Source organism: Photinus pyralis, unplaced genomic scaffold (assembly GCF_008802855.1).
Source record: "Photinus pyralis isolate 1611_PpyrPB1 unplaced genomic scaffold, Ppyr1.3 Ppyr1.4_LG2, whole genome shotgun sequence".
Lineage (NCBI taxonomy): Eukaryota > Metazoa > Arthropoda > Insecta > Coleoptera > Lampyridae > Photinus > Photinus pyralis.
The window spans coordinates 45,818,836-45,833,298 of NW_022170403.1; the positions used below are offsets into that span (position 1 = coordinate 45,818,836).

The following is a 14,463-nucleotide window of genomic DNA, read 5'->3' on the forward strand; positions in this document are numbered from 1 at the left end:
ACAGCCCATATAAAAAAATAAAGTTGATGATGGTTCTTGATTCTTGATCCTTCCCAGATCCTTGATTCTGGCAGTTTTCTCCCACTTAGTCAAATGTGTATCTCGTCTTACCGTTTCTATAGTGTCCTCTTTATCTTTAGCACAGAGTCTTGTGCACCAGATTTAGAAAAGTGATTTTTCCACTTTTTCTATAACTGTCACTAAAGCTAGTGAACTTCAAGTATTATAGCTAGACTTCCTTCTGTTAGTTGCATGGCACTTATTTGACACGAAGAGGAGTTTTTTCAATTCAGTAATTGTTTGCAACGTACCTATACCCCAACAATCTCTGAAAGACGTGAATCTCCGGACTTTAGGGTTTTGACCAGAAGTTGACCATTTTTGTGAGGTCCCTACCTAAAGTGTCAGGTATGCATGTATATAAGATCATTTGCTTTGAATGAGCTCTAGTTACAAATGCATAAAATCGGAATTCGGGGGCGTTATGCATTTTTTTCAATGTAGAGAATATGTGTGCGCAGGAGATTCGCTAAAGTATGTCCTTTACGTTGGGTGAGGTCTTTGTACAAACAGTTCGTAAGTGGGGCCGCAGAATATGTAAAACCAGCCTTGCCGACGTAAGCGATGGTTTCTGCGTTTGCTGACACCGGCAGTTGAAGACCGAGGAGGGATTGAACCTCCTGAAGTGACCACTACACTCCCGAAACAAAGAAAGCAGTGTACTAGGCTATACCTACTCGTATACTACTACCTCGAAAATGACAAAGCAATCAAGGGAGAGAACTTTAGGCCCGTTTGCAGGCACCAATCGCGGAGAAACGCCTGAATTAGGGACTCGACATACACCCGTGGATTCGTCCCGTCTTGTGTTCCAGGAATTGGTTGATTTGCGGGAACGACAGGTTTGAAGAAACCCTACCTTAGTGGATTTCGGGGGATTTCATGGAAAGTTAAAATATATTTTGACTGTGTATCGTTGTCATTTATTTCAATACAGACAAGTACCCAATAAATGTTTGTCCCATACTTTCCCATACCAAATCGCCACCACTATAAGCACTGGCTTAATTTCATATGGGAGATTTATCGGATTTATGTTTAAAACTAATAAAACTTCGCTATTGACTACTGTTAAATTCATTTGTGTTAATTCTACACACAAAGCCGACACCATTGTGCATATTCGAATATTTGACGTTTAAATCAATAAAGAGGGGTATAGATTAGCTCTATAGTTTAGGTAAATCTGTACAATAATGAAAGAAAAATTAAAAATTAATTATGCATAAATTATTAAATGGCACGCGGGTGCTAGCTTATAGTATGTTTACATTCTCTTTTATTGCTTATTTCTTTAAGTATTTTGTAATATCCATTTTTAAGGCTAAGCAGTTACAAAAACATTCCCTATGGGAAGAATTAATTTCAGTTATTACGACTTGTTGCGAATCATAAGTTACGTCAATAAAAGAAAGTGCATGGCTGTATAAACTAATGTCAGAAAGTATATGATTTTGCGTGCCTTCATCGAAATAACACTAGAAAAACAACGGTTAATTATAAGATAATACGAGAATTACAAAATAACATATTTTAATAAAATAACACCTCGCGTATGATTATGTTCCACGGTGCTGGACCCTGCTGTAAAATGTGGCAAAATAAATCATATAATAACCCCAAAGCAAATAAAATTATGCTTTTATACGATTGTGATCTTTATTACGGAGTTTACGTAATTTAATAGTACATTATATATCAAGGTAGAGAAGTCCACTATTATTGCCTGAGCACCAAGATTACATCTCGAGGCGCTTGCGCCGAGGGGTGTAAGGTGCGAAGGCAATAATAGACTTCTCTACCGTGGTATATATACTATTTTTTTCACTACTAGCACTTGAAATCCTCTAAATTAACATATTATATTGATAAGAGAGTTAACGGTTGGACAGAATTGTTTGTTTCTTAATTTAACATGTCAATCAAGTACGTGGAAGTACAAGTCAAACAGGCCGTATTTTGTTCTGTCATTGAGATTTTTCAAAGAGTAATTTCGTTCGAATTTTTTCAAAATGTGATAATTTTAGGTATGTAATTTCTCTGGAAATTGCGAATGGTGGCAATTATTCGTTTTAGAGAACTTGTCTAAACGTTCATTGAGCGAAATTTCGGGTTGTGTTTTCTAAAAGTGACAGCGTGACAGTTCTCATTATTGACTACTAGTTAATAATAAAAAATTATTAACCACTTTGAACAAATGCCGAGAAAGCCTACTTTACAAGTGGAAAAAAGGTTAATAATCATGTCATCAGACGCTAGTAGTGAAAAATAGTACATTATATATCAAGGTAGAGAAGTACAGTATTATTGCCTGAGCACCAAGATTACATCTCGAGGCGCTTGCGCCGAGGGGTGTAAGGTGCGAAGGCAATAATAGACTTCTCTACCGTGGTATATATACTATTTTTTTCACTACTAGCACTTGAAATCCTCTAAATTAACATATTATATTGATAAGAAAATGAACGGTTGGACAGAATTTTTTGTTTATTAATTTAACATGTCAATCAAGTACGTAGAAGTACAAGTCAAACAGGCCGTATTTTGTTCTGTCATTGAGATATTTTCAAAGAGTAATTTCGTTCGAATTTTTTCAAAATGTGATAATTTTAGGTATGTAATTTCTCTGGAAATGGCGGATGGTGGCAATTATTCATTTTAGAGAACTTGTCTAAACGTTTATTGAGCGAAATTTCGGGTTGTGTTTTCTAAAAGTGACAGCGTGACAGTTCTCATTATTGACTACTAGTTAATAATGTCCACATTATTAACCACTTTGAACAAATGCCGAGAAAGCCTACTTTACAAGTGGAAAAAAGGTTAATAATCATGTCATCAGACGCTAGTAGTGAAAAAAACTTATTATACGTTGAGAGTGTTTAAACACTGAAACACACGTAAAATTGCAATATATCAACTAGGAACTGGATTTGAATGTGACAGAAAGTACGCTAGTGTCTTGATTTTCGGGGTTGGTAAAATGCATGGTTCTCACTCTACGGTTTTCAATTATTTAGTTCTTACGGACTAAAGTAATCGTACAATAAAATAATTTGAAAAAACCCTGTAATATGCTGCTGTGTGCACTGGCCCGTAGTCCAGAAAAACCGTACACAAAACACCAAAACAAAAACCTACCTAAAACGCTTTCCCTTTGTCAAGGCACAAAACTTCTCCCCAGCGCAGAGGAGAGATTCGACTGGGCTCTCAGTTAAGATAATGGGTCAGACCAAATACCTTAAACTCCAAACTGAACTTCAAAATGTTGAATAATTAAAATTGACCTTGGGCAAGCATCCAATAAAGCAACAGGTAAATAAGAAAAGACGTCGTTGTGAATGAAACACGCGGAAATTAATGTGAAAATTACAAAAGTGCGATTTAATCTTAACACACAAAAGGAAAATGGTACAATAACACAAACAATTATTACAAATAGACTAAAATTATGACTTAACTACTTACATTATTTGTCCCGGAATTGTAATCCAAATAAAAGGTATCCGTACACAATACACGAAAAGTATCATTTTTAAAGAACACACTTTACACTAACGACCTCGAGTAATTGCGGCATCTTCTCTTCTAGTAGACAAGGACGTTCCAATAAAAAAAACTTTAAACTGAGTCACGTTGAAAACACACTTATGGGAGCGCCGACAAGCACCTCCCCTTGCAGCACTTTAGATGGTCAAAACTTCAAACTTCGAAACGAAGAACAATAATTAGCAGTGCATTCGGCTTCCGGTTTTACACACAAGATTTCTTCAAACTGCAATCTCACATTGGACGAATCTGTCAATACTGGCCGTGGCTTCAAAACAAATAATTCACGCCACGATGGAACTCGCAAGAAGCGAAATAAATTCTTAAACGAAATGTAACTCGTTGCTGCACGTAGCAAAAATCTGATTTCAAAACTTCAACAAACGTAATACTGCGTAAACTCAGGCAAAAAGCGATTTAAAACTTCAACGGAACGTAGTTCCGCGCTGAACGTGGCTAAAAGCGACGCTTTTCTTCTTGAAGTCCTATTTAAGGCGAAAGCCCTTCTTCCGAAAATCAACACAACACAACATCTCTAATCTCTAATAGGTCAGTGGTCGCTACGCAAAGAGCTTTTCGCCCAAACTTCAATAGTCCTCGTACGTGTTCCAGAGCATATTTTAAATAACTTCCACTAGGAGGCACTGAACCCAGTATTAGTGTGCCATACTGGGGGCTCCACTCCAGTGTAAAATTTTTGGGCCCCAGTTGCCGCACTAGGACACCTCTCGGACAGACCACCAACCGGAAATTTTTCATCAGTTTTATAGAATATTGTAATGACTTTTTATATTCTAAGTGTCAAACTTAGTGGTTGTTTATGGTGAACTTTTAGAGTCTTCCAGTGAAATTTCCACTGGTATTTTTCCAGACTACTGGGCGACAAAAAGTATTTACTAGGCGGCATGCTTCAAATATACTCTGACGTGTTCTTTTCCTGATGTGAAAACAATTCGTGCCTGGATTAGAAATGTGGAAGAAATAGGTAGCACACGACCACAAAAAAGAAGCCTAAGACAAAAAACGGTAAGAACACCCGAAAATGTTGAGGTAGTGACGAGACGAGCAACACGGGTATTCTTACCATTATCTGTCTTAAGATACAGATAAGAGATAGGTATGAGTGTTTGTACCAGTTGTTTTTGTTGTTGATTTGTAGTAATAAAACATTTATTTATAATTTAAATTACCTTCTTTCTGCAAGATAATTAATCCAACAGTAAAAAACTATACAATTTCACAAATATTTCAGGCCATTTCCCATGAACGCTGTTGCTTCATAACCGCTATCGACTTTATAGTGATAGTGTATAGTACGAAAGTGTGACACGTGTATTTTTTTCTGACGTATCCAGGTCTGTGTTTAAAAAATAAAATTCATGATGACCCCAAAAAACCGAAACATCAGACTAAAAATCTAATTATGCCCGCTTGTAGGAAAGCGAAAATTGCAACTTTGCCTCCATTTAACCGACTTCGAATTTCTTACGGCTTTTGATATTCCCATTGTCACGCTCTTATTTTGGACACCCTGTATACACAAGTTTTTTACATTTTTTCTTTGTGGAAAGTAAAAACCTTTCCTGGTGTATTTAGTTAGCAATTTAACGCAGTTTGGATATATATATACCATGAATAAAACTGGTGCAAACTTTGGTCACTCCTAAGGTGTTTTAAAGTGATAGCGATTAGAAAGTTGACCAGATATTCAACGCCCACCAAACAAACGTCCAGTTCGCTTATTAGAAACATCTTCTCTGTTTCAGTTTCCACCTCCTCTACTTGAATTTGCGTCTTCGAAATTAAATACCTGTTTTTTTTATCGGCGAAATCTGCAACGATAAGAAATTTCTTATCGCAACGACCGGATTTAAATGAGATATCTTTAACAAAACATTACAATTAAATATTTCAAAATGCTCCTTATCTTTTTAAGTGAACAACGAGTGGGTTTTGAAACATATTTTTTAAATAGCCGTGATTTAGTAATAAGCAAATTCGGTTTCATTATGGAAAACAAGCTAAAAATAGGGCTTTTTGCAAAAATCTTCATCATTGTCAATCAAATTTGATACTTTGATCTCCTTGTTATTCTAAAATTGGGTTAAATGAATTGTATCACATTTGTCGCTGGAAAGTAGTGTCGTGTTTTATGCTATAGCGGAAATTGGCTAATATGAATTGCTAATAGGTTCGTTCCACGTGCACCCCAAATTCTAAACGATGTTTACTATTTTATGTTATGCGATTGAATTCCTTTTATTTTTAGAAGACGAATTGGTATACGAAACGAAAGTGAATTAAACGTACAGTAGCTACTATGGGGTCATAAATATAACGCCGATGATATTTATCAACTGCATTGTACGTTAACGATTATACTCGTAATTGCAATATCTGTATAACTGTCAACTAAATTTCTAAGCATACTTCACCAAGTACTTTCCTCGGAGAAATAATGCTCCCTACCTAATGCAGTCCATAATCCAAGCATAAGGGGTAGAAATGGAAATATCCCTCGAACGTTAGAACCCTAAAGCATTTATGATCCGTAATTATGCTTTCTAAAGGTTACATATGCATTATGTACTGTACTCCCTACTAAAATTATCTGCTGCGCATTGTGCGTAGCTAATATTAAGCGGCACTGTTGCTCGCACATTTATGTTTTATGTCAAATCCACTTCAAATAATGTATTTACAAATTGACTTAAAATTGTGTGTAGGATTTGTTTTCAACTATTCCATAGATATTTTGTAATGGAAATAATTGCTTCTGCGTCTCGGTCAAATCCTTTGTATCGTTTATTAAATATTGCAATAAAAGGGATTAGACGCATCAGCTTCTTTATGTGTATTTTAATCCTTTCAAATTTATGCTAGTACGCAACAACAATTTCCATAAAGTAACAGTTTATTGCCGTAAGGGAACAAGGGTTAACTCGCCATTGAACTTTAGGTATGTTAAAGTGGGACCTGATGACTTAAAAACGTAAATTGTTGCATACTTTCAGCAGTTACCATCTGGGGGAATTCACATATCCTCGTGCGTTCCTAAAGATAAAGCGGTATGTTTCTATGGACCGAGGCAAAATAAGGGGAGAATGCCTTTTATAGACTACCCGTATTATTAGCTTCCATACTAAACCGAATACATACGACTCCCAAAACGGTAATCAATGGTCGGAGGTCGAGTGAGCGTTTCACATATTTTTCACGCAAAAAAAGTTCAGTTACCCCATGGAGGAATCGCCTGATTTTATTACTAACACCCAGGCATACGTAAAACGCTTGTGATTTATATATTATTTTGTTTTTCAGGTGAAAGGAATGCACCAAAAATGAATGAAATAATGGAGAGGCTTGTTATCCTACTAACACTCCTGCTCAGCAGATTTTCCCATTCTTATGCTGAAGATTGCGTCACGTAAGTTAACATTTTCTTTCCCTGCATTAATTAAAACATTTATTATTGGATCTGCGATTAAACAATCCTTCGACAGTGCAACTCGTCATTTAATCTGAGTTTATTAACATTCTTAGGCAACATGTTTTCATTATTAACATAATGCTATACAACGAGAGACTGAGTCTGTATGAGAATGAGAAATATTATCCTTTGCTAATTCTGCATTTCCTTACAAAATATGCTCATAACTCCTAACTTGCTATTATTCTAATGCATAGGAATAACGAAAGTTATTAACATGCATAGATTGTAATGAAACACCCCAATGATGTGAAAGGATGTCCAAAGAGCAAGCAAGCATTCGCGAACCTGATCACCAGCCATGGAACAGAATGGACATCACTGTAGTTCAGATAACTCTTCAAATCGGCATGTTAATTTCCCGTAAATTTGGTATCATCTGCAGTGTCACCATTAAGCATGAAAATAAACCAACTCTTCCATGCAACACTGAAATGTGATTTCAAAATTGGTCTTGTGTTCCGGAATTACTTGCTCATAAACGATCAAATACAAAATTACCCTAATCGGGCTTAATATTATAGATATATTAAGGAAAAAATAAATAAGTCCAATTTACATTTCTCTTTTATCGGTTTGTATGAAAAAGGCTCGGCAGCAATCGATGACATCTCGATAAAATGGACTTGTGAATTCATAATTGAACCATTAGTTCATATTATAAATTTAAGTTTCAATTAAGGCTGCTTTCCTAGCGCTCTAAAACATGCAACAGTAACACCAGTACTCAAAAAAGGCGATCCGCGAAACTGTGAGAACTATCGCCCGATTTCAGTGCTCAGCATCTTTTCCAAAATAATAGAAAAATGTGTGGTCGCTAGACTTCTAGGTTTTCTGACAAAACATAACTTGCTAGTTAATAACCAGCATGGATTTCCGTTCTATTCAATACGTTTTCGAAAAATTGGACAAAAATGATTATGTTTCCGGAATATTCTTTGATCTCTCACGTGCCATTGATACACTGCAACTACCGTTTGTAAGCGAAAAGCTAGAATTGATAGATAAAAGGTGTTACGGCTAGAGTAGTTCAAGTCGTACCTTACGGATCGAAGTTTACCAGTCAAAATTGGAAATACTTATTCGGAGAGACGCTCTTTAAAACTTAGCGTTCCACAGGGCTCCGTTCTAGGAGCTTTGACTTTATTTGTTAGCGCACTACCAAATTTTAGAAATAAAGCAAACTTGATAATATATGCTGACGCAGTTTCTTCACACAGCAAGGAGAACCTTCAAAAATTATCAATCATCGGAGTTAGGGAAGTCTTCCAACAATGGTGCAACTCAAATAGAGGGAATTTTCACTCACAAACAATTACACACCTGGATTTTCAAAAGTGTTTTTCTACTGCGCCGACGATAATACGAGTTCCATCTCCTTTTTAGTTTCAAAGGCAATAAACCACGACGTTGAACTGTTTAACAATAGCTCTGTGCCAATGAACATATGCTGGCGCGTTTAATTAGTTTGCTCTTAACCGTGAATACTGTTGTTTTTATCGTTTTTATGCGACGGAAACACGATTTCACAACGGTAATGTTTTTTACTCTTTACGGTTTTCTTTGAACAGTCACTCTTCTGTAACTCTCTTAATAACTTTTTATCGCAAACACGAATACTGGTCGCAAACGGAAGACCAAATACAATTCACATTTTCTTAGACACCATACGGTACTCTTGACTATTTTCAAAACGAGAATTAATTAACAAAAAATACAATACCAATTTTTTTATTGACCAACACACTGGTCGCCTCGGTTACTGAATCTGAACTTTTTGGAGATAGACAACGCGGAGACCATATCCGTGTAATTGATTGAAATACAATATCAGTTTAATGAAATGATTTAATCTGTAACAAATTTCTTTACAATAATTATAGGGAACAGTTATAATATACCTGACAAATATCGAAAAGTTGGTTTTTTCAACAAGATGGAGTCCGAAGTTTTGAATAAGAAAAATGAATAACGATACGAATACAGTTTTCAACTTAACAGCTCTCTAACATAGATTGATTTTTTTACTCCTACGATTCTGATGGTTTGATTTAAAGTTTACATGACAAAACGCGAATTCATCCCAAATTTCTCGGAATGACCCCCCCCTCCTTCATTTCTCCCTGAACTTACCACCTACAAAATGGTCATTTGTTAACGAAAACGGACATATTTAATCTTTAAGTTGTCGCCCGCCCTACGAATCAAACAAAAACTAGGGTGATAAATCAAATTCCAGTTATTTTCTGAAGTATGCCATATTTGCAGTTTATTTCATTCAAAATATCTTGGCCAAGTTTTATTTTATTTTGCAATAAAATTGTGTAGAATTTCCTAAAGCTAGCATTACACTTGTCAATTTATTCATGAATTAATTCACGAATTTATTGTCGTCAATTTCTTCACGACAGGGTTTGGTTTTTACATCTGTGAATAAATTGGTGAAGTTTTTGACAAATCTGTCATTGGAGCAGTGGTGCCATCCCAATCAAAAAAATAACATAAACATATAGTCATAACCTCACTCTCTCTGATATAAACAAAAATTTGTTGGTTGGTAGCACTGAACTTCACGGTAAAATTGGCGAAAAATAGAACATGTTGTAATTTCGTGAAGAAATTCACGAAGTTCTTCGTGAATTTATTGGACGTCAAAGTTGGTGTATTACATTATACAATTTCTTCATGAAGTAACTTCAAATTGACAAGTGTAATGCTAGCTTAAGAAAATGGAAAATGGAAAAGAGGAATGTGATTAGATTACGAGCATGGTAAATTTTTAAATCGAAATATTCAAAACTTTGCGGTAATGTGGTATTTAATTTGATAAGCAAATTACTCAATTAGGTAACTATAGAAATTTTCTCCGAAATGCTTCTGCTTTTTAATAAAAACAAAACAAAATCTTCCTTAACAGGTGTACAAAATTATATTTCCAAATTCAACTTTTGTAAATGTTTTTGTCCATTCTGTACGGTCCCACAAAAGAGTTTTTAGTTGAACAGTATCAGTCGTTTTCTTACAAACCTCCTCCCTTGTCGTTTTTGTCTATGGATAATCGAAGATTATCATGCATGTAAACGGATCCACAAGCTTTTGACCTATTTCATCTTTCGCATTTTTGGAATTGCATGGCTAACTTTTGGTATATTGAAGATTGGACCTTAAACGGACAGTTTTGCAGTATTGTGTTCAAAATTAAGTTTAACTTTTCTGATGTGCACCATCCATATTGACAAAGGGCGCATTTTTTTTTTAAATGCGGATGTCGATGCTGAAACTGTCAACGCCTGCGATATCGATAACGACGTTTTTATGACCTCAGGACGACGATATGGACCTAGAAATCCTGTGACTCAAGCAAAACAGCGCGCCCTATATAGACGTTCTGGATGCAGGTTAACCCCAGGTTCATAATTGCTTATTTCTCTAATGAATGTTTTATTAACAAAAAGCACTCCTATGCCGCGCCATATTCCGAAACGTCACTACCGATTATTCGTTTAAAACCGCTCCCTTTACCGTCGCTTTGGGGGGGAGGTACAGCAATCATTCCATTTACAAATACAACATTTACTGTTTAGTATTGCTTGCCCAAGCAAGTTAAGTATTTAAACTCCTTGCGTTGGCAATTAATAATTATAAAGGTCTCCGTTAATAATTCCTCATATTTATTTCTAATTAGGTCAGAGAGGTATTTCGTTGGAAACTCGAATGAAAATTGGAAAACGTTCAAAGGACAGGGGTCTTATTACAATACGTAAGTAATTATAAATCCAACTCTCTTTTTAGAAAGTCATATTACAAAAATACGATTTATCTACCTTTCTCAACTTTCCCGTCCTTTATAAAAATAAAAATATCATCAATTCTCCTTTATTTTTCCATGCCGTCTATTTACACAAATGCAGTAATAGAAAGAGCGGGAGTTAGTTCTCCGGGGTACTTGTTAACGGAAGATCGAGCTGATGCCGTTGAGTGTTACATAAAACATGAAGGTATCGTTAAAGGACGCCGCAAAATAAAACGCTCTGCCGTCTTCATAATTTAGTTAAGCTGGACTTCCTTGGAACGAAACTCCCAACTTCCGTCGAACTTCAATTAAAGAGTTCCTTTTATTTTCATGCATTTTCCGGTTTACATTATTTGACATTTATATTTCATACAATCGAATTAAAATTCTTGTTTGCAAAATGATTGTGGTAGCGAACGGACGCTTAGCGTTTTAAGTTAATAGAATGTAAACAGTTATAAGGGATTAGAATTGTTTTCTTTGTAAGCGAGCTGTTTGCTTTTCCAACAAGGCAGTACTATTGTCTTACGTAATCCTTTTAAGGCCGCTTAAATTTTACTGTAATTAGTTGGTGTCTGATATTAATTTAGAAAAGAGCGTGATTATGAAACGACGCCTTTTTGTCAAGTTTCACAAAGAGCAAATTTCCAAACAGGGCTTCTGAGAAGTTGACGCTCTACTTCTATAATGAAGCTAGTTAGGAAATTTGTGAAACGTCCATTTTTAAAATGAGACGACAGTTTTGATTAATGCTCCTTTTGTTATAACCCGTATACATCTTCCTGTTATGAAGTATGTTTCAAAATTAAATCGAATGAAATAAATCCTTTACTTTGTTTAAGAAAGTATAAATTTATAGCTTAAACTTTGCAGTGGAACGTGGAAATCCCTCGAATGTTTCTTGCCATTCTTTTAAAGCTGACTTTTTAATGGAAAACGTGAAACGTTACTTTTGCGAAGGAATAATTATATTTGAAGATTACTAACTGAATGTCAAATGAGCTGAAATGGCGAACTTCTTTTATTCTGAGTAGGTACCTATGTCAAACAATTCCTTCTCCTTTAATAAAGAAGAGACGTTTTCTGATTTTATAATATTTATTTCGAGTTCATTATTAATTCTAGAAGATGCACAATAAAAAATGCAAATTCCTTGATTGCATCGTATTCGAAACTACCCTTCCTGTATATTAATTAGAAATTACGAATAACAACTGGGTTACTCAAATAATCGATGCTACTCGAATAGTAAGGACCAGCCGCAGTTTGTTTGGCTTCATATAACGATTAGTGAAGTTAGTTGTACCATATGATGTAAGAGAATAAATTAACTGCTCTCTAAGTACCAATTCAATAGATTAAACTTCTAGAGATACAACCACTTAACAGAACTTACTTAACTAACTTATCTACGTTATTACCCGGGTTAGAGAAACCATGCAGACAGTTCAGATTAGTACATCAAGAAAATAAAAATTTTAGGTACAATTGAAAAGCAAAATAAATGTCCAGCAACCACCCAATTACGATAGGCGTGAGAATGTATTATGTAACTGTAACCTTTTTTTCTTTCCATTTTGTCAGCTGTTGTCGTCTCCAAAGTGTAACCTTTCAAGTCCGTGATGTGTGCAGAAAATTTAATGTTATTACAATTTTAAGCTGAGTCACTCATTCTAAAAAATACCCTGTCATCGTACACCTCTCTACCTTATTTTAAAATTTTTATTTCTTAATTTTATTCAGGGATGGAAAAAATTAAATTTAGCAGACCCGAAACTTGACATACCCAATTTCTACAGATAAAAATGCTAGCAAAATGTCAGAAAGTTCTGACGCAAGTTTTCTACGGACTCGTTGCCCACAATTCACAACAACCGGAGTTCTCGGCTAAACACCACCGAAACTGGGCTCTGTCCTGTAGTTTCCTGCGCCGCAGAACGGTTCGCCATCAGGAACAAATGCAGATCCCAATCACGCTGGTGGTCGGACACAACTTTTGACAAGTACTTCCCGGTTGTCGTATTCATGTGTTCTATTTTTCTGTCTGACTGTGGGTGTAAAGCAGTGGTTTCGGTCTTGCGAACACCTAAAGGCGGGACGCTGGCTTTTGCTGAAGAAAAATTAGAAATAAACATTCTTTCGAGGCCGCCAGCATCGGCCGCCGGGATAATTTTGCTAGCGGGTAAATGTCGGTAAATATTAAAGGGATTTCGGCCGGCGACGCGGGCAGGTGCTGTCTGAACCAGTGTGAACGTGTGTTTTCAGTCAGTTTTGCGTATTTGTGTCAAACGGTACGTTGTTTACGTGGTATAGTTTGCTTTTTTCTGCAATTTGAGTTTGTATTTTCTTTTTCAGAACGGAGATTTTTGTTCAAACTAGGCCGTACCTGAAACCTGCGCTTCCTCTTTTTTCTTGATAACAATTTTTAGGGCCATATACCTCAACAAAAAAATTTGGTCGTAGTCAAACAATCTCGGATGAAGAACAAGAACCCTCTGCAAGCTGACACATCTGCACAGTTCGTTGGAGTCGAATTTAAATCCAGCCGCAGCAAGCCGCGACATTATTATGCCACCGGCAAAGCTGGAGATGCGCTCGGGCTAGCCCAGTTTGGTGTCCCGTCTTAATAGTTGACTCGGGCTGTGGAACAGCGCCGACTCAAAATTTCGTATTTGTTTCCAAAATCTGTGCCTGGGAAGGGCCCTGCGATATCAATTGCTATCAAAGATAAGAAAATCGGATTTTTGATATCACGCAACCCCATTTAGAGGAACGATGGATAATTTTCAAAAATATCAATTGCTATTCTTTCAAATCTCAGTATACTGTCTCATTGGTGCTTTCTTCTTTTCTACTGGTCGGTTGCTTGTGCCACTGCATCATTCCTTCACATGTTGTTTGCAATTCACCCAGTATTCAATCGTTCCCGCACCTTAACCAGAGTTTTCGTCACATCTAAATGCCCTCCATTTTTCTACAAACTCTCTTTAGAAGATCATCTTCTAACTGTAACGAGTCCCACTGAGCCCAATACACTGTTAAAATTGAACATTATATTGAGAGACCCCTTTCCAGGTTGACCGTTTCGCTTCCATTTTCCAGTTTATCACCAGCACAGTCATTTTCTTCAGCTGTCAGGAGTTGTTGTGATGCTCAGTTATCATCCACAAGTGCAGTGCGTCGTGCGTATTATTCCCCTCTTAATTTGTGTTCTAGTTGTGAGAAATGTCGACTATCCACAGGACATTGTTTACTGATTACGATGACTTCATTCCGCGCGGTGTTCTATTACGAAATCGTACTCTTGCAGTCTTTCCAACTACCTGGCAACTTGGCCTTCTGGACTCTTAAATTGTAATATCTATCGCAATGCTATATATTCAGTTCTTACCAGAAACTTCTAACCATGCAAATACTTATGGAAATGTTCGATTGACTAGATGACGGCTAACAGTTCTCTTCGGGTAACACAGTAATTACGTTAGGGTTTAGAGAACACTTTACTGAAATATACGATGTCTCGCTCGTGCCCATCCTGCATTTGCGACAGTAAAGCAGCCATTCCAACACAACA

The 14,463-nt window shown here is 36.3% G+C and overlaps 1 protein-coding gene across 3 annotated transcripts in view; it reads left to right on the forward strand.

The window, feature by feature from the left end:
• LOC116162894 (C3 and PZP-like alpha-2-macroglobulin domain-containing protein 8) overlaps positions 1-14,463 on the forward strand; it is a 239,325-nt gene that overhangs the window by 68,610 nt on the left and 156,252 nt on the right. For all 3 annotated transcript variants that reach the window (XM_031476652.1, XM_031476654.1, XM_031476653.1), the window contains exon 2: positions 6,928-7,033. In XM_031476652.1, coding sequence (XP_031332512.1) covers positions 6,948-7,033 — 86 coding nt within the window. In that variant the 5' untranslated portion in view covers positions 6,928-6,947. The remainder of the gene's footprint in view (positions 1-6,927; positions 7,034-14,463) is intronic.